The 19,331-nt window shown below is 50.3% G+C and overlaps 2 protein-coding genes across 4 annotated transcripts; one reads left to right on the forward strand and one right to left on the reverse strand.

The window, feature by feature from the left end:
* Positions 1–747: 747 nt before the first annotated feature.
* SYCE2 (synaptonemal complex central element protein 2) lies at positions 748–12,680 on the forward strand. Of its 2 annotated transcripts, none has more exons than XM_014551204.2 (5): positions 748–861; positions 1,496–1,611; positions 9,971–10,178; positions 11,225–11,413; positions 12,505–12,680. In XM_014551204.2, the coding sequence occupies exons 1-5, from the start codon at positions 847–849 to the stop codon at positions 12,550–12,552; spliced, it is 576 nt and encodes a 191-aa protein (XP_014406690.1). In that variant the 5' UTR covers positions 748–846; the 3' UTR covers positions 12,553–12,680. The 2 variants fall into 2 exon arrangements, with proteins under 2 accessions (XP_014406690.1, XP_032321404.1); XM_032465513.1 differs by having other exon boundaries at positions 10,007–10,178.
* GCDH (glutaryl-CoA dehydrogenase) lies at positions 11,865–18,209 on the reverse strand. Of its 2 annotated transcripts, XM_006175380.3 has the most exons (12): positions 18,061–18,209; positions 17,838–17,967; positions 17,713–17,748; positions 17,264–17,407; positions 17,026–17,088; positions 16,611–16,781; positions 15,696–15,825; positions 15,398–15,614; positions 14,768–14,871; positions 14,366–14,491; positions 13,863–14,023; positions 11,865–12,419 (listed from the first exon to the last, which is right to left on the reverse strand). In XM_006175380.3, exons 2-12 carry the CDS (start codon positions 17,926–17,928, stop codon positions 12,346–12,348), a joined length of 1,317 nt encoding a protein of 438 aa, XP_006175442.1. In that variant the 5' UTR covers positions 17,929–17,967; positions 18,061–18,209; the 3' UTR covers positions 11,865–12,345. The 2 variants fall into 2 exon arrangements, with proteins under 2 accessions (XP_006175442.1, XP_032321399.1); XM_032465508.1 differs by lacking the exon at positions 16,611–16,781.
* Between the last annotated feature and the right edge of the window lie 1,122 nt (positions 18,210–19,331).

Below are 19,331 nucleotides of genomic sequence, written 5' to 3' on the forward strand. Positions count from 1 at the left end.
GTCCCGGAGAAGAGCCCCACCTCCTTCCCAGTCAGTTGGAATAAAGTCCAAACCTCTGGCCTTGGACCCCAGCCCAGCCCCTGTCCAGTTCTTCATCTGCTCCCCACCAGGCCAGGCTTCTCCTCAAACACACTGAGCTTATTCGGATCTCAGGGCCGAATCACCATTTCAAGTTGTTTGCCCATTTTAAAATTGAGTTTTCTATCTTATTGAGCTGCAAGAGGTCTTTGTAGATGCTGAGCACAAGTTCTTAAATATTTTCTCCCAGTCTGTGGCTTCTTGTGTGCCAATTATTATTACCGTTTTCACTATTAATTCATTATTGTTACTATTACTATTTTTATTAATAGGTATGGGCCCAACTTTTAGGGCCAGCCCCGCCATGCTTTCAAGGAACTTCTGGTTTTGAAGTGCAGGTAACTGATTCAAGGTGGTAATTGCATAAATGTTTTCACTGAAGGCAACAGGTTGTAATCAAGGAATAGCAACGGTCAGAACTTTTTATTGGAAAGATTCCTTTGGGAGGAGCAGAGGAACTGAAACGTAAACAATGAAAGCAAAGTCAGCAGGATTCCCCTCTTATATTGGGCCCTCCTGGACCCTCACACATGTGCACACGCACACGCAGAGGCCACCGGCTCCTCCCAGCTGTGAGGGCTGCGCGCGCAGGCCCTGGAGAACCTAACCGCCGCTCAACGGCCAACCCCGCCCCGCTGCGCGCGCAAGTTCCCCTAAAGGGGCGGGGCCAGGAGTGTGCGCCTCAGCACGTGCGCGGGGGCGAGGAGTTCCAGGGGCGGGACCGGCGCGTGCGCAGTGGGCGCAAACGAGAAGGCGGGAAAAGACAGGATGGAGCGACACGGGGTACGCGGCGCTTGTTTCCTTCGCGTGGGCGGCGGTCAGACGGACAGGGAATGGCAGCGATCTCAGGCTTCCCTGGCGGACCGGAGCCCGGTCGCCTGTCTCCTGCCATCGGTGGCTCCTCGTCCGGCTGGGCCCCGATTTCCTGACTGACAGACCTGGCCCTGACTAACAGACCAACTGTGTGACTGACGCGCTCAGCCCAGACGAGGACTGACTTCCACGCTTGGCGAGTGGCAGGAGTAGGGTAGAGAGAGACTCAGACACTCAACGCACCTCACCCGTTTCTTTTCTTCTTTTTCTCTTACCTCTTCTCCCTCCTCAAAGGACTCAAGCCGACCAACACCCCAGTTAGGAGCCCAGCCCCTCCAGCGCCCCATCCGGAGCCCCTGCATTCACCCCAGCCCCTCCGGGTCTCCTCATCTCAATCCTGTACCCCTGGCACAGGGTCCCCCTACCCCACGCCCCCAGTCCTCATGGTGCCTGCCCCAGCTCCCCCCGTCTCTTCTGGGGGTCCCCACCATGCCGCAGAGGCACACAGGGTTGTCAAGGGTTGAAGAGGCGGGAGGTGAGGAATCTGACTACTTCTAGCCCTCCCTTCCTCCTTCGACCTCTCAATTGCTGGCTATGCTCACAGGTGGACATGCCCCACGTAGAGGGCAAGGACCAGGAGCCACAGCTGTTCAGGGAGAGCAAGGAGCAGCAACAGGGCGAGGAGAACCGCGAAGAGGAGGCTGGTCGGGGACCAGCTAGGTGAGGAAGAACCAGCCCAATGGGTCCAAACAGACCCCTGAGTCCTCATTCACCCTTTTCTTCCACAAGACCCTACCAGTGTCTTCTCTTGGTGTATTTGTTGCTCATACTTGTCCAGCATCTCCCATGTGCCTGGGATATAAGTGCTGGGGACACAGCAGTGAGCTGACATTCTGGAGGAGGAGAAGGTCTATAAACTCAGAAATATACAGTAGTCAGGGGAAGGGGAGGGAAATAGGGGTAGAATGCATGCTTAACATGCATGAGGTCCTGGTTTCAATCCACAGTACCTCCATTTAAAAAAAGAAAAAGAAAAAAGTAGTCAGGGGATGCTAAGTGCTATGGGGGAAAAATAGGGAGAGAGTGACAGGTGGCCAGTTTAGATCAGAGGGTCGAAGAAGGCTTCATGGAAGAGGTGACAAGTGAACCATGAGGGTAGAGACAACTATGCTACAGGCAGAGAAACAGCAGCTTCAAAGGCCCTGAGGAAGAGCTATGCTAGAGCAGCCTGAGTAAGAAGGAGGTAGGCAGACAGGTAATGGGACTTTGGATGATAATTACCCATGAAGAAGTCTGGAATAGAGAAGTGACAGGAAGTGACTACAGCAGGGTGAGGTCTGTTGTTAATAACGTTTTATTGGAACAGGGCTGCTTCTGCAGAGGTGAATTGTTGTAACTGAGACCATATGGCCTGAAACACTGAAAAGATTTCCTATCTCACCCTTTGTAGAAGTTTGTAGGCCTCTGGACTAAAGTATTAAAAGGCTCCCTCTGGCTGCCATGTAGAGAATAGATTATCGAAGGTAGGCTTGGAAGCAGGGAGGCCAGTGATAAGGCAATTGAAATAATTTAGGTGCAAGATGACTCTGACGTGGATCCCAGGTGGATCCCTGGAATTGATGAGAAGTGGTCAGATTCTGGATAGATTTAAGAAAATAGAACTAACAGAAATTGCTAATGGAGTCAATGTTGGAGTAAGAGAAAGAGCAGGGTCACGGATGACTTTCAAAAGATGTTTTTGTCCTGCACATTAATTTACCAGATATTTATTGATAGTCTATTTTGCCCAGGCACTGTTTTAGATGCTGGGGGTACAATAGTGAACAAATCAGAATTCCTGCTCTCTTGGAGCTGACTTTCTTTCACGTAGCAGTGTGCACTTAAGGTTCCTCCATGTCTTTTCATGGCTTAATAGCTCATTTCTTTTTAATGCTGAATAATATTCTCTATACCACGTGGTACATTTTCACAATGTACCACAGTCTATCTACTTGCCTATTAAAGGACATCTTGGTTGCTTCCAAGTTTTAGCAATTATAAATAAAGTTGCTATAAACACTCACATGCAGGTTTTGTATGGATGTAAATTTTCAGCTCCTTTGGGTAAATATCAAGGACCACAATTGCTAGATCATATGGTAAGAGTGTTTTTAGTTTCATAAGAAACTGCCAAAATATATTCCAGAGTGGTTCAACCCTTTTACATTCCTGTCCTCAGTGAATGAGAGTTCCTGTTGCTCTACATCCTCACCAACATTTGGTGTTGTCAGTGTTTTGGATTTTCCCCCATTCTAACAGGCGTGTATCAGTATCAGTGTTGTGTTGACTTACAACTTCCTGATGAGGTATGAAGTTGAACATCTTTTCATATGCTTATTTGCCATCTGTGTATCTTTTTTGCTGAGATGTCTGTTCAGATCTTTTGTCCGTTTTTAAGTTGGGTTGTTTGCTTTCTTATTGCTGAGTTTAAAGTGTCCTAGTATATTTTGTATATCATTCCTTCATCAGGTATGTGTTTTGCAAAGATTTGTTCCCAATGTGGCTCTTGTCTTTTCATTCTCTTAACAGTGTCTTTTGCAGAGCAGAAGTTTTAAATTTTAATGAAGTCCAATTAACCAATTTTTTTCTTTTGATATTGTGTCTAAGAAGTCACTACCAAACCCAGGGCCATCTATATTTTCTCCTATGATATCTTCCAGGAGGATTATAGTTTTTTGTTTTACATTTAGGGCTATGATATCGATTTTGAGAGAATTTTTGTGAAAGGTGCAAGGTCTGCGTCTAACCAGTTTTTCTGCATGTGGGTGTCCAGTTGTTCCAGCACCATTTGTTACAAAGACTCTCCCTTCTCCACTGAATTTTCTTTGTTCCTTTGTCAAGGATAAGTTTACTATATGTGTGTGGGTCTATTTCTGGGCTGTCTCTTCTGGTCCATTGATATGTTGTCTATCCTTTCACCAGTACCACACTATCTGGATCACTGTAGCTTTGTAGTAAATCTTGAAATCAAATGGCATCAGTCTTCCAACTTAATTGTTCTCCTTCAGTATTGTGTTGGCTATCCTGGGTCTCTTGCCAAGCTGACTTTCTAAAAGATAGACAGTACTTTTAATGTGATTTTAACTGGTGGCAAAGTGATGTGAAGAAACAAAACAGAGAAGGAGCAACTAGAGTGACAGGGAGTTTAGTTGGAGATCTCTAAGGAGGTGACATGAGAAGGAGCCAGCCAGGAGGTACCCATGGGCCCAAACATTCCAGGCAGAAGGAGCCTCCATTACAAGTCCCTGAGGCAGGAGTAAGCTTGGTGTGCTCACAAAACAGTGGGAAGGCCAGTGTGTCAGGCATTGTGATTGGTACTAGGGGTAACCCGGGCACATCGGACAGAAACCCTCATACCCTTCTAGTGCTCCCATCTGACTGGAAGGCATATATTGAACAAGTACTGACACAGAAGAGGTCGGGGTCCTGGGAAAACGTTTTCCCTGTGGTCAACCAGCACTAAATGAGTGCCCTCGAATAGGTGATGCTAAGTCATAAGGTGACGGAGAGTCGGTGCTGAGTAAGCTTGGGGTTGGAAAGAGGAGCTGAGAGAATAGCTCATGCAAAGCCCCTGCCCATGGCTTCAGGGAGCTGAAGGCAGGCCCGTGTGGCATGGGCAGGGGCATGAGTGCAGGAGGAGGGCTCAGCAGGGACCAGGTAACAGCATTTTGTTGGCTATGAACTTGATCCTGAGGATTTTTTTCTGTAACAGCTTTATTGAGCTATAATTCACATACCATACAATTCACCTACCTGAAGTGTACAATTCAGTTGTTTTTAGTGTATTGACAGAGCTGTGCAACCATCACAGTCAAATTTATAACATTTTCATTGCCCTGAAAAGAATCCTTGCACCCCTTAACCATCACTGCGTCTTTCCCAGTCCCTGGCAATCACAACTCTACTTTCTGTCTCTACAGATTTGCCTCTGCTGGATATTTCATATAATACTGGAGTCATACCCTTATGTGGTCCTTTGTGACTGGCTTTTTTTACTGAGCATGATGTCTTCAGGGTTCACCCATGTTGTAACATGTATTAGAACTTCAGTCCTCTATGTGGCCGAATTATATTCCATATTATGGATCTATCACATTTTATTTATCCATTCATCAGCTGATGGAAATTTGGGTTGTTTCTGCTCTTTGGCTCTTGTGAGCAATGCTGCTATGAACAGCCATCTATCAGTTTTCATTTCTCTTAGGTAGATACCTAGGAGGGTCAGAAAAGTGACATGCATTCCTGTTATAAAAAGACACTGGCTGCTTTGTGGAGAATGCGTGAGAGAGGGCATGAGTGGACCTGGGAGAGAGGTGGGAGGCTCCTGAGAGGGTGGCATCTAGCAGGGTAGATGGAGAGAAGATGCGGGGGGCAGTCATTTTGTGAGGCATGAGGAAGAGGATGAGCCGAGGTTGTCTCCCAGCTTCAGTGTGCTGGAGCCAGCTCCTCCTAGCAAGAGCCAGTTCTACTTATCTCTTCTCAACCTGGCATTTAGTGATTTCATGTTGGTAGCTTGAAATTGGCTATAGTAGGAGTCTTTGCACCATGGAAATTGGCAAACACTACAAATCAAGGCTTCCCCCCTCTCCCCACCCAGAGAGCCAGTTGCTAAATGCTTACCAGCACACTACTGCTCCTCAATTTCTGGCTTGAGGTGGCTTGCAGCAGGTGGTGGTCTCCCTGGCAGAGGTGAGAACACGAGTTCCATTTCGCCCTTGTTGAGTATGAGGTGGCCGGAGACATGCACATGTATGCGTCCAGGACAGGGTTGGACTTTCTGACTCGGAACTCATGGTGGGGCCAGGGCTGGAGATGGGAGTCACTGTTCCAGTGAAGCACCTCACCTGGGGATAGAATGAGGCTTGGGACAGGGCCCTGGGGACTCCAGGCAAAAAGCCAGCTTTCTCTGGCCTCCCAGCTTCCTCAGTTGTAAATCAGGCCACTGGGTGGAATGGTTTCCAGGTGTGTGCTGTCAATTGGTGACCAGAAAAAAAAGAAGGAAATGGCTGAAGTAGTTTGTTTGATAATGTCTTCCTGCAAGTAGCACATTTAGACTGGGATCTAAGTGGTGAGGAGACAGAAAATTGCAAATCATTGAGAGACTTCAAGGATTTCCAAAAGAGCTCTGGGCCTAGAAACAGATGGGTTAGAACCAGTGCAGGGACCAGTTAATAGATCCAGCAGCAGACTCTCAGTGACATGATTAAAATGTGAACACATTTCGGGAGAGGAAAGCAGAGGGTGAAAGGAACAGGCTCGGCAGCTTCGATTCAAACCTTCCCCCTTCCTGGCTGTACTTCAGCAAAACATCATTTTGCTCAAGCGCCAGAGATTCTGTTGTGTTTCTCCTTGAATGTTTGATTAGCTTGCCTCTCCTCCTGGGACTGCTGCCTGCGGTGGTCATAAGTGGCTGGCGGATTGTTTACTTGTATATCTGTTCGAGGCCACGGAGGGAGGGCTCCACCGGCGGGCGGCTCTGGCTCACACGCCTGCCAATCACAGCTTTACCTGGAGCGAACAGATGGTCTCTTCACTTAGACCCATTTCCTCTGCCGTTCCCGGGCCCCCTGCCAGGCTGGGCCTGGCTTGGATCTATGTCCTAATCCTCGAAGCCGAATTAGGGACTCCGTAGAAGGACAGACCATCATAGATGAGCACAGGGATGTGTTCACAGCCCCCACCCCGACCCCCCCACTGCCCAACCCAGAGCACAAGGGGCCTACTGTGTTGGGCCAACTTCCACTCCCTGGCCTCCATCCAGGCTTGGGCAACAGAAGCAGGCCCGGGAATGGGGGAAGCCAGTGGAGAGGACATGGTGCATTTTGTTTATTAAAGTTAATTGGTGAATGCAGGCCCAGGGAAGCCTATGATTCATTAGCATCCTGATTAATATGCAGCTGCTGAATATTAAGAAAAATGAAATGGAAAGGAATCAATCCCCCAAGGAGAGGTTGGGGGAAATCAAGCAGCTCTCTGCAGACATCTGATGCAGGCCTTTGTCCCACAACGAAATTTGAATGAGCCGAATTCAAGTGATTTTTCACCATTTGTGTAGCTGCCACAAAGACCAGTTCCAGCCTCATCCCTTGAGCCAGAGAGAGGAGTGACTTTGAACAGTTAGCAACTCAAGCAGTTTGTGAGCAATTACACAAAAAGAAGCACCGGGTTCTATCATTGATTTTAATTTCAGTATCCTTACACTGTTGGGATAACAAAGCAACTGCAGGTACAAAGTGGCTCAAGAGCAAGAATGTTACACCAGGCTCTGAGGCAGAAGTTCATTCATTTAGGTATTCTGGGAACATGAACATTTGCGATGCCTTTGGAATGAGTGCAATGCAGTCCCTACCCTGAGCATACATGGTGACCTGGGGGGAACTGACATGTACAAACTGGCAGTGCTGTGATTAGTTAGCAAAAGTACGGTGGAGATGCTCAGAATGTTGCCTTCTGAAGTTGACAGAAAGGGAAAATCATTTCAGGTGAAGTCTGATGGGTTTGGTGTAATTGTGGAAGGTTCCAAATCACTAGGAGTGGAGGGTGAAAAGAAGTGGGGGCCAGGGCCCTGGAAAACCTGCTGTGCTGTGCTAGGGAATTTACTTGATCCTGTGGTTGGTGGGGGCTCTTGGAGGCTGGGGAGCAGGAACAGGAGTGCAGTATCAGATTTCAGGTCTAAGATCACTAGGGCCCAGATGAGAGTGATAGGCATGGGGTTGTAAATGGTTGTAAATGGAGGAGATGATAGGTTTGGGAGAAATAAAGGAGATAGAAATGAGACTTTGTGACAGGATACAGAGGAACAGAGAGAAGCCAGGCTCCAGGCTGACTGCTAAGTTTCTAGTTGATAACCAGGTGGCTTTTGGTGTCATTCAAGGAAATGAGCAGGGAAGACAATATTGGGTTTGGGGGGAAATAATGTTGATGTGCAAATTTAGAGGCATTTGAGATGCCTCTGGGACAGCCAAGTGGAGAAGACCCAGAGGCAGTCAGGTGTGTTGTTGGGAGCTTGGGAGTTAGGCGTGGGCTGGTGATGATGTTTGGGAGACGTGGAAGTGTGGATGATAATGAAAGTCCTTGCTCGTCATTCATTCATTTACTCAATGCTTTCATTATTCTTCACGTGAGGGATAGGTACTGGGGACAGCAAAATGTTTTTTAACAAGAATGCTCAGGGAGCCTTTAGTTGGTCCATTGTTTTCTACCTGATATGTCTTTGCTATAAAATGCCTGCCTCAGTCAGAGGCACACTTTCTCGTCTTGACAAATGCACTGAACACAAGTGTCTGGGCTTGGAGGCAGATGAACATGCATGCTTTGTGTGAAGCCAGAGGAAGGAGGCATAAATCAGAGGGAAGTTATCTTTCATTCATTCAAGAAACAGTGGAGGACTAACTATGTGCTGGATGCTGGGAATGCAGAGGTAAACGGGACACAGCCCTCTGGGGAGAGAAGGGTCTTAACAGTGACAAGCACACAGTGGTAGAGATGGGCTCAGGGTCATAGCTAGCTTCTCAAAGGAGGCAGTGGTCTGGGCTAGGTCTCACAGGTCAGAGAGCAAATACATGCAAAAGCCCAGGGGCAAGAAGCAATCAGGTAAGGAAAACATAAGGACCACGACACAGCCAGTGTCTCAGGCCTGAGGACCTTTGTGCAAATGAGAGCCGTGGCTATCGTGGCTCTTGTGCATCCAAGTTTCAAAGTGCTTGTATCCTGAGCCAAAAGGAAGAGCTCAGGCAGTTGGGGAAAAGCCAAGAAACATAGTTGTCTGGAGAAAGCATCTGAAAATCAGGATGTGTTTTTCTAAGTATCAGTGTCTGGCTTGCAGTCATGGCTGACTCTATGATTGTGTGTGAACCGGTGTATTGAGGAACTGCTGTATTGTCACCTCCGAGTCTCAGCCATTCAGAGCTGGAAGCACCTCAGGGGGTAAGGAGGAAACTAAGGGCCCAGGGGAAATGAGGATTCAGGGAGTCAGTCCACCTGGGTGCCACACCCAGCTCTGCCAGTGACTGGCTGGTGATCCTGAGAAAGTGACACAACTGCTCTGAGCCTGTGTCCTCAGCTATGGGGTAAAGATGATAGGGACAGACCCCAAAGCGTGGTAATGAGGATGTAGCAAGAAGAGGCATGTAACTTAGCATGGTATGTGGCAGATAAAGCAGGGAAATAGGGGGGGAGCTTACCATAATTTTTTTTCTTAATTTAAATCACCATTGGGTCTGCTGAGCAGATTGCAACTTTTTTTTACATGAACCTCATTCATAATGCGTTACCCACAATTTCCACTTTCATGTTTCTAAAGCAGAGTGAAAACTCACAGGCCTTGACAAAGAGATCTGTATACAGAATCCTTCTAGATTTTTATGTTCTTTGCCCCATATATAGTTGTCTCCCCCATACTTGATTTAATAGTTGTTTTATTAAGCTCTTTATTCATTCCATTAAGCTTTAGACAGCTGTCACTTTTTCACCATTTCACTAGCTAACAAGCTAACTGAATTGCATCATTATAGTCATGTGTACAGTGTGGGACAGACCTAACTGTCTAGGGGGGCATTTTTAAATTTTTATTTTTTAACATAACTACCTCTTGACAGGCCACCTCACCGGGTAGGAGCAGAGACATGCAGGTACACTGGCCCCAGATGGTCTGCATACTGTGAGCATCACCCAGATTTAGAAAGGGATGGAAAAAGATGCAGCAGGTTGGTGACGGGAAGATCATCTAAGAAAGCATCTAAACTATTTTTAATTGATGCTTATTTCAAAGCAGCAGTTTGGTGTAATAAAACAACTGTGGGCTTTGGAGTCAGGCAGATCTCCTTGTACTGGAAACTTGGGCAGATTTTGTTTGTGCTTCTGGGTCTGATTTCAGTTATAAGATGGGGATGCCGTCCCTGCCTCTCAGGGGTGTATATGAATGAAATAAACAAGTGTCACCCATGAGAGACACACAACACGGCTTCTCCTCCCACCATAGAGCTAATTGAGACCACTCTCAGGAGAGTTTGGCGCTGATCTCAGTTTCCTATACTTTCAGAAGTCAGGTTTCTAGCCCCTCTGTCGCCACCTCCAGTGCCAACCGCCAGCTGATGATGCTGGAAGGAAAGTCGGGACCCTTTTCCTCTCTGGACTCGAGCATTGACATCCTGAAGAAGAGGGCCCAGGAGCTGATCGAGAACATCAACGAGAGCAGGCAGAAGGACCACGCACTCATGACCAACTTCAGAGACAGCCTCAAGATCAAGGTGCGAGATTCCTCACACTCACTGTGAAGCCCCAGTGAAGGTGGGGTGTTCCTCATGCAAAAGGTGAAAGGCGGGGGCAGGGGGAAATGAAGGCAATAGCTGTCATGTTCACTGCATGGTGCTAGGCAATTTGCCCATTGTACTTCATTTTATCCTGACAGCAATCCTGCAAAGAGATAGAACCCATTTTGTAGATGTGAAAAATGAGGTTTGGAAATAACTTGCCCAAGTCCAAAAACTAGGATGAAGAGCCAAGATCCGTCTGTACCCACAGCCCAGCCCCTTACTTCATGCCAGGGCTAACGGCTGTGGGAGTAGGGGGCTGAGGCATAACCTGAGTTATTACTCCCATCTGTCCTCCAGAAGTCCAATGATTTGTGACAGGAGAGTAGAGGTCCCGGGACATGCCTGGGGCTTGTGTCTAACAAAGCCTGATGTTATGTTCAGATCTGATATTAATGGCTGTCCCTGATGCTTCTTCAGAATGCATAATGGGGGGGGTGGGGTGTGAATATAGCTCAGTGGTAGAACGCATGCTTAGCATGCACAAGGTCCTGGGTTCAATCCCCAGTACCTCCATTAAAAAAAAAAAAATACATAATGGATCCTGTGAGTGGGACAGCTTGTTGATTCTACATGTCATCTCTCAATGACAGACTTGACTTTTTTCCCTTTTTACGCCCCCCATCCCTACCTACCTGGTACATAGAAAATTTAGACAGTAGAGAAAAATATAAAAAGGCAGAAAAAATATAAAAACATTCATATGATACCACCACCCAGAGCCACTTGGCTGCATGTTTTCTTCTAGTCTCTGCTCTGTGTACTTTCCTCCTAACCTGCTTGAGCTTATACTATTTACATAATTTTGCACCTTGCTTTTTAAAAAGAAAAGTTTAACCTGTAGGCAGTTTCACCCCTAGTCACTGGAGTTGTTTTTACCACTTTTATAAGAGAAACTGCAGAAATCTTAAAGAGCCATCTAGAACAATGTCTTGTGATGCCTCTTGTTTGCTTTTCCAAAAACACACCTTATTCTTTAAAAGGTTTCGGACCTGACAGAGAAGCTAGAGGAGAGGATGTATCAGATCTATAATCACCACAACAAGATCATTCAGGAAAAGCTCCAAGAGTTCACCCAGAAAATGGCAAAGATCAGTCATCTGGAAACAGAGCTCAAACAAGTGTGCCACACTGTGGAGACCGTGTACAAAGACCTGTGCGTCCAGCCTGAGGTATGACAAAACTCACGCATGCGGGCGCAGCCTGAGGAAGGAGAGTTATAGCAGCAAAGATGAAAATCAATGTCAATAGAAAGCAGGGGCATTAGCCCCTGCCGCCCTAAACCCCACAGGGGCCACCACCACCACGAAACCCGTGATGATCCCCATCTCACTTGTGACATTGTGCTCCCCTGTCATGTGAGAGCTGGACCATCATTTCCCATGCTTTGTGTCAGCTCTGTGGTGATAGAAAGGACAAAGTCCCCTCTGCCCTCAGCCCGGAGCCCTGGGCAGTGCCTAACCAGGTTTATTTATTACAGCTGAGCCCAGGACTCAGCCACAGACCAGATCACTCGGGAGCAGGGGAAATCCCCGCCAGGTCCCAGCCCACTTCACTGCCCCGTGTTCCTTTTTCCTGTGACTGAAATAACTTTCAGTGGTTACAAGTAAATGTGTCCAACACTGTGGGGTCAAGCATGCAGACTTTATTATCTCTCCTTCCCCTTTGCTCTGCTCCAACGTCCAGCATAAGGCACTTACCCCACATGAGAGGGTCAGAGGGCGCACAGTGAACTCTTGGGGTGTGTATTGGGGGGGTAGTTTGCTTAGGCAGACACCAGGTGGGTCTCACAAGTTGCCTCCGTGTCACTCTCGTTCCCTCTCCCTGATACCCTGTCAAGAGAAGCTTCTGTTCCAAGGTTAGTGAGTCTGTTCCCATCCATAGTGAAAAGTGGCTTGAGAAACTCAGTACAGAGAGTCCCCTCTTCTTTTTAAGGAACACATTTGAATGACTTCAAAAGGGAAATTTTGATATTTAAAAATCAGTGTCTCTCACTTCCCACCATAAGAATTGGCTCCATCTGCCACCTCTCTGGCTCAGCTCAGAGCACAGCATCTCCCTGGGAAGGAGCTTGGTACCACCCAGGCTCCCGGGTGAAGTGTGTTCACTTGCTGGCCATGAACGCCTGGATCCCTGTGATCGCCCTTCCGAGTATCAGAGCATGAATATCATGAGTGCCTGGGAAAGATAAATGCAGAGTTGGTTTGGAGTCTTAACGGCTCACAACCTCCCTTTAAATTCAATCTTCATGTCCCCCCCACAGGCTACTATTTCGGAAGAAGAACAGACCCACAAAGATGGAGAATGCTGACAGCTGCCAGGAGAGCCCCTCTTAGTGACAGCCACCAAGGGAAGGCTTAGAGGCCACCGTTTAGGCTATGATGAGAAAATTGTTTTTCAGAGTTCTGTAATGCATCTTGGCAAAAAACAAACAAACAAAAACCCAAAGCTCCTTGCGCCAGGCCCAAAACTGCAGGAAGTCCAGCCCCCGCCTTTGGCCCAGCTTTGATGCTCCCACAGATTCACTCCACCCCCAACCCCACACAGTTGATTAAATGTTTCATTTTCAACCCAGCCATGCTTCCTTCCAGCAGAAGTGGAGAGAGCTGATGGGCTTTGTGGAAACATATCAGGCCCCTCCTCACCCACAGGAGGGATGGGAGAGCAAATATGAGACAACTGCTTGTCCCATCTGACTCCCAACATCCTGGAGCCACTGCCCCACAGCCCATCCCATGCCCTCACGTCTAGGTAACACTTTACAGCCCTCAGTGTTTGCATTTGCTTTTCCTCAGCTCCCAGGGGTGGAAGGCAGAGATCATGGCCTCCCTTTTAGGGAGCAAAATAACTGTTTTCTTGCTAAAGGTGCAAATCTGACCCTGCCCCTCCCCTGCATAAAGTCATCTGAAGATCCACCCTGCTTGTCCTCAGGGTACCTGTCCTCAGGGTCGTTCTCGCACCTGTAGGATCACCCCCCTGCTGTTTCTGGAACGTTCCATCCAGAATAGCACATGGATGCTATTTAACCATCTCTGCCCAGGGAGCTCCTACACCTCCCTCAGAGCTTAACATGGTCCCACTTCCTAAGAGATTTGAGCACCTGTTACATCTCCCTCTATTTCTGTATGGCTCACACTGGAATTGTACATCTTTTTTCTTTTTAATCATCATTTTCTTTATCTGTCCTCCCACGAGGCAAGGGGTTCTGGGCCCCATGTGAGTCACCACCAGTTGCCAGGTACAAACACCTCAGCCTGAAAATGATTTACCTCTTCTCTTTCTCACATAAAATAGGGTGCAGCTGCACTCTCACTGCCTTGCATTCACCAGCTCACTGGGCACTGGGCCCCACTGTGGGGATGCCGGAGGAAGCTGTAAGCAGGCTTCGGAACATCCCTCCTCCAGAGCATAATGGGAGAAAGGACTGGGAGTGTTTCACTTCCACAGTCCCAGTGAGCCACTCCAGATGAGGGACACAGAGTGAGATTTGCCCCATTGACACCGCCAGTTGGTGATGGCTGGGAGTAGGACTTGGGCCTGCTTCCCCTCCCCTCCTTGCTGCCCCTCTTCCCCAGTGAGGCCACTGTGACACTCCACCCCCTCCAGGGATCCGGCCCTCACCTTCGTAAGTGTTCACAGACTCCAGGTTCATGACATGCCGGATCACGTGATACTCGTCAGAAATCCCATTCCCCCCGAGCATGTCTCGGGCCTGGCGGGCAATGTCCAGGGCCTTCCCACAGTTATTTCTCTTTAGCAAGGAGACCATTTCTGGGGTGGCCCTGGGAACAGCACAGACAGGCAATAAGCACTGGATTACAAAGAACTGACCCTGCGCTGGGTGTCCAGGCATCCCTACGCCCTGGGCCAACCCAACTGGGGGCCAGGGGTGGGGTGGGGAGTGGTTACGGTCGCAGCAGCAGACACCAAGCTTCCAATGAGGGAGAGGCAGGGTGGCCCTGGGCCATCAAGGCCAAAAGGGAGAGAGAAAGGGATGAGTCCCCAGGGGCCACCAGGAGAGAAGGACTTCTCTCTCCAGGACCAACTGCCACCATGCCCAGAAGCGGCACGGGGTCCTCCTGCCACACCTCCTCCCCGTTTCTCCCCAAACACACAGCCCCTACTTGTCTTGATCCTTCAAGCGGCCAAGTCGCAGACAGGCTTGAAGGCCCAGTGTGATCTCAGTGAGCATGTCTGCCAGCTTCTTCTGAATCAGTTGGTTCTTGGCCAGTGGGACACCAAACTGGATCCTAGGTGGACAAGGTCAGGGTAAGTATGGGGGGGGGCCCACTCCCCAGTCCCATCCCAGGGTCCCACAGGCCCAGGAAGCCTTCCCAGGCTGCCTCAGCCCCCACTCAGCTCGCTCTGGCCCTGCCGCTGACTTAGCCACTCACTGCTCAGGACTTCTTAGGCCATTTCACAGAGCGGGGAACTTAGGTCTAGTGGACAGGGGCTGGGGGGGTGGCTTGAGATGGAACCTGAGCCCCGCCACACCCTCAGGAGTTCTCATGGCAGCCCCCACACACCTGTCCAGGGTGTACTGCCGGGCCGTGTGCAAGCAGAACTCGGCGGCTCCAAGCACGCCCCAGGTGATGCCGTAGCGGGCATTGTTTAGGCAGCCAAAGGGACCCTGTAGGGTTAAGAGGGGGCCTCAGCCCCACCAAGAGAAGCTGAGAGACCCTGTACAGAACTCTTATGTAGGGGGAAGCCCTCTCCCCAGACACCCCAGACATGCAGTCAGTGTAAACGGGGGACTGACTCAGGGCGGCTGTTTAAGTCACACATGACCCTGGCACCAAAACTCATGCTCATGAAGTCTTGCTCACTGCCTGCAGACTCTGGGTTTGCACACAGTTCTACAGTTCTACCCAGCCCAGGATCTGAGTTAGATGCTCAGATCTAGGGGCTGATGTAAGGAGACAGGAAGATGCACATGCATCAAAGGATTAAGCTGGTTCAGGCCCATGTGTCCCAGGCAGAGCCAGCATGAGTGAGATGGTGGGGCAGCTTCTACACATCAATGAGCCTCTCAAAATCACTACGGTGTGGGCTCTTTGTGTGTCTGTTCCCCAGCTGGGTCCCCAGCATGGAGCCTGCCCAAGAAAAGTGAACCAGTAGGTAGCCTCATACCAGTTCCTAAGGTGGTTGCTGCTCACCGACAGACCAGACGCCTTGGGCAGCACATTCTCCTCTGGCACCTCCACATCATCCATGATAACCATACCCGTGGCTGAGGCCCGCAGAGAGAACTTGCCCTCGATCTTGGGGGCCGAGAGGCCCCGCATCCCCTTCTCTAGCAGGAAGCCCCGAATGCAACCATCTTCACACCGAGCCCACACTACAAACAAGTCAGCCACAGGCGAGTTGGTGATCCTGGAGGTGGGACAGACAGTGAGGGGTCTGGCCACCACCTACTGCCCTTGCCCACCTGCCCGAGGCACCCAGACCCCTCACCAGGTCTTGGTCCCATTGAGGGTGTAGCTCCTGCTGGATGGGTTGTGGCGGGCTCTGGTCTCCATGCTGCCAGGGTCACTCCCATGGTTGGGTTCTGTGAGCCCGAAGCAGCCCAGGAGCTCCCCCTTGGCTGCAGGCGTGAGACAGGGTCATGAAGCTGCCTGATCTCCATTCATTCCCTCTCCTGAAAATTGTCGTCCTCTCCACCAAGCCAGGACAAGGCAGGTCTGGCCCTGCCCTCATAGCACTCCCAGGCGGTGGGGAGACAGGTCTTACCCAGGCCATAATTACAATACCATGATGAGGAGAGGCCCCCACAGGAGTCAAGAAGGGGTTATCTAAACTGTCTTGAAGGGCAGTGGAAAGGAGTTAAGCAGGAAGAGGTGTGGAGAAGAACAGAGGGACAAGGTGTGCAAAAGCCCAGTGATACAACTGAGAATTCCAAGTAGCTGGGAAGGAGCAGTCAGAAAAATGGCCAGAGATGAGGTGGAAAGGTCAGCAGAGGCCTGTTCACGTGGGATCTCATGGACCCAGTCAGGGACTTCAGACTTTAAACTTTGGGCTGGAATGGGGAGCACAGAAAGTGAATCATGAGGGATATGATAGTGGTGAGAAAGAGGTAGAGTTAAGAGAGATCTAGGAGGAGGATGTGGGGTATGGCTCAGTAGCAGAGGGCATGCATGAGGTCCTGGGTTCAATCCCCAATACCTCCATTAACCAAAAAAAAAAAAAAGAGAGAGAGCTAGCAGGATCAAATGTGGGGGTGAGGCCCAGGGTCTAGCAGGGACCCTAAGTGGCCACTGGTGATATCCTTGAGGTGTGAATAGAAAGCAGGGTTGGGGGACAGCCACACTCCTGAGTTTCAGACCACTGGGACTTTCTTCCTTCCATCAGGCTCCACAGGCAGCTGCTCACCCAGCCGGGGCAGGTACTTCTGCTGCTGCTCCTCACTGCCGTATGCGTAGATAGGGTACATGACAAGGGAGGACTGGACACTCATCGCTGATCTGTAGCCACTGTCCACCCTCTCCAGCTCTCGGGCCAGAAGCCCAAAGGCCACAGATGAGACTCCAGCACAGCCATACCCTGGTTGGGGGCAGGGCAGAAACAGGGCAATGGAGGACAAAGCCCTGCCCAGCTGAGACTAGTGACTCCTGGGGCCCAAGAGACAGAGCTATATATGGGCACCTAAGGAGAATTCACAAGGGTTTATTAGTTTCATCCCCACGGCCACTTTCAGACAGGATAGCAGCCTCTCTACAGGCTGGGAAACTAGGCTCAAGGAAAGGAGGGGACTTGCCAGGACACAGTGGAGAGAAATTGACCCTACCTTTGATAGTGGAGCCCAGCACACCAAGCTCCCCCATCTCTGAGATGACCTCCCGGTGAAAAACTGCAAAGGGACAGATGCACAACTTCAGGCGCAGTCCTGGTCCACTGGAATCCCCACCCCAGGGCCAGAGGTGCCCAAAGGCCCAGCTAGAGCAGCCAGAGCTGATGTGCATGGTAGAGGGTGCAGTTCCAGTAGCAGGAAGAGCTCCAGGGGGCCCACCCGCCTGCCTGGGCACCTTCGTTGCGATTGGCCAGCAGGATGCGGGGCATGAGGCGCTCCTGGCAGTAGGTGCGGAAGCTGTCCCTGATGAGGATCTCATCTGCTGTCAGCTGCTCCTCCAACAATAGTGGGTCTCTCCAGTCAAACTCTGGCCGCAAGGCTGAGGCGAAGTTGGAGGGGGTAGGACTCTACTCAGGCCCACCCAACCACCACACCCCACTGAATCCTCAATCCTCAGTCCCACCCCTCCACCCCTCGTCTCGCTCCCAACAAATGTGGGCTGCAAACAGGACTGACAAAGTAGCCTTTTTCCGGGAAACTCACTGCCTCAGCGCCTCTGGCCCTGGCCACGGCCCTGCCTCCCCGCCCGGGCTACCCTCGGATTCCGGGACAGAGCCCATCCGGACGGACAGACAGTTGGGCAAGGGGTCGAAGAAGACGCGCGGCGCGACGAGGGGTCCTTACACTTGGCTGTTTGGCTCTGCGTCTTCCCGCCCTTCTCTGAAAACACAGAACGGGAAAATTACCCCGGGAAAGTTCCTGAGCCTCAAGTTTCTCCCTCCCCGTCCCACCCCTGGCCCAGCACTGACCCGTCTGCGCCGCCGCTGAGCTCCATGAGCGAAGGACGCGCAGGTCGGGTCCGCGGCTCAGTAGCCGCGCGTAGACGCCTCTCAGGGCCATGTGGGCAGCGAGTGGGCGAGCGCAACAACCACGGCCCACCTGGAGGAGTGGAGGCGTCTGAGCGGAGCAGCTCCCACCAGCTGCCCTAGCCCTTTGCACCCCTCGCCCCTCGCCCCTCTCGCCAGTCCTCACCTGAAGCCTTTCGGCTCACGGCACAGGATACAAAGCAACTGACCACGGCTTTTGACCTCCGGCGAGGGTGGGCGGGGTAGAGGATGAATAGGGCTTGTCATTGGTTCGTCCTAGTACCCAGCTCCTTCACGGCTCTGTTTTTAAAAGGGTTATGGCAGCCTTGCGGGTGGAAGCGGACGCGCCCAAGCCGCGGCATGTTAGCCTCTTTTAAGGAGCAGAACAGTGACGGGGCGGAAGGCGAGTGCGCCGACCCAATTGGCCAACTGTATTCCTGCTCTGATTGGCCTTAGGATGGGGCTCGGCCCACTCCTGGTTGGTCAGTAGTAGGGGGCGTGTGCAGTGGGAGTCAGAAGTTAAACCAGGATACTGAGGCACGAGAAAAATGAGTCCTGGAACCCAGGAGCGCAGAACTCGACATCTCCTTTAATGGGGCGCTGTGTGTGGAAGGGGGAGGTGGGTTCCAGTGAGCGATCTCAGCCCAAGCTGTCTGCCAGTCTGTCGCAGGAAGCATGTGTAGCCACATGTGACTGCGAGTGACTTGGTGTGATTCCTTGTGCTTTGTGATTCTGTGCGGTTGATTGAACCTGAGTGACTGTGTATCTGTATGTGAGTGGGGCTGACTGTGACGTTGTGGGGCTGTTGACTATGGGTGGTTGTGTGCCTATGTAACTGAATGTCTTTTTGGTTTCTTGTCTAATTGTAAGCTTGTGTAATGATATTCTGTGTGGTCATGTGTCTGTGTGATACTATGTGCATGACTGTGTTTTGATGATTTTTCTCTCTGGGTTTGGCTGTTATCTTTGTGAGAATATGACTAGATATTTGTGTGTATATCTGTGCAATTGTGTATACCTGTATGTGTCAGTCTATGTGCAGTTATGTGTGATTGTGAGCTTGAGTGTGACATGAGTATATACCTGAATGAGTGGCTGTGCTCACCTAGATCACTTTTATGAGCATCTGTTTGGTGTGCTTTCGAATCTGAATGCATCATGCTTGACTATATCTGAAAGTCCAAGACCCATTCATTTCCCAGTTGGGGAAAATAAGGCCCAGAAAGCAGAATGGTCTTGCTCAGAGTCACAATGGGCCAGGTGCAGAGCAGGGACCAGTACTGGGATCCAAGCCTGCTGCTTCCCAGGACAGCCTCCCCGCCACCCCACCCACCCAGGAAAACCTCTTCCCACATAGACACTCTGGGTAGTTGTGTGTTAGAGTGTTCCGTCTCACACATCGTCTCTGGCTGAGTATGATAGAAATAACTGTGAGAT

The sequence above is a fragment of the Camelus ferus genome, chromosome 22, assembly GCF_009834535.1.
Source record: "Camelus ferus isolate YT-003-E chromosome 22, BCGSAC_Cfer_1.0, whole genome shotgun sequence".
Classification (NCBI taxonomy): Eukaryota; Metazoa; Chordata; class Mammalia; order Artiodactyla; family Camelidae; genus Camelus; species Camelus ferus.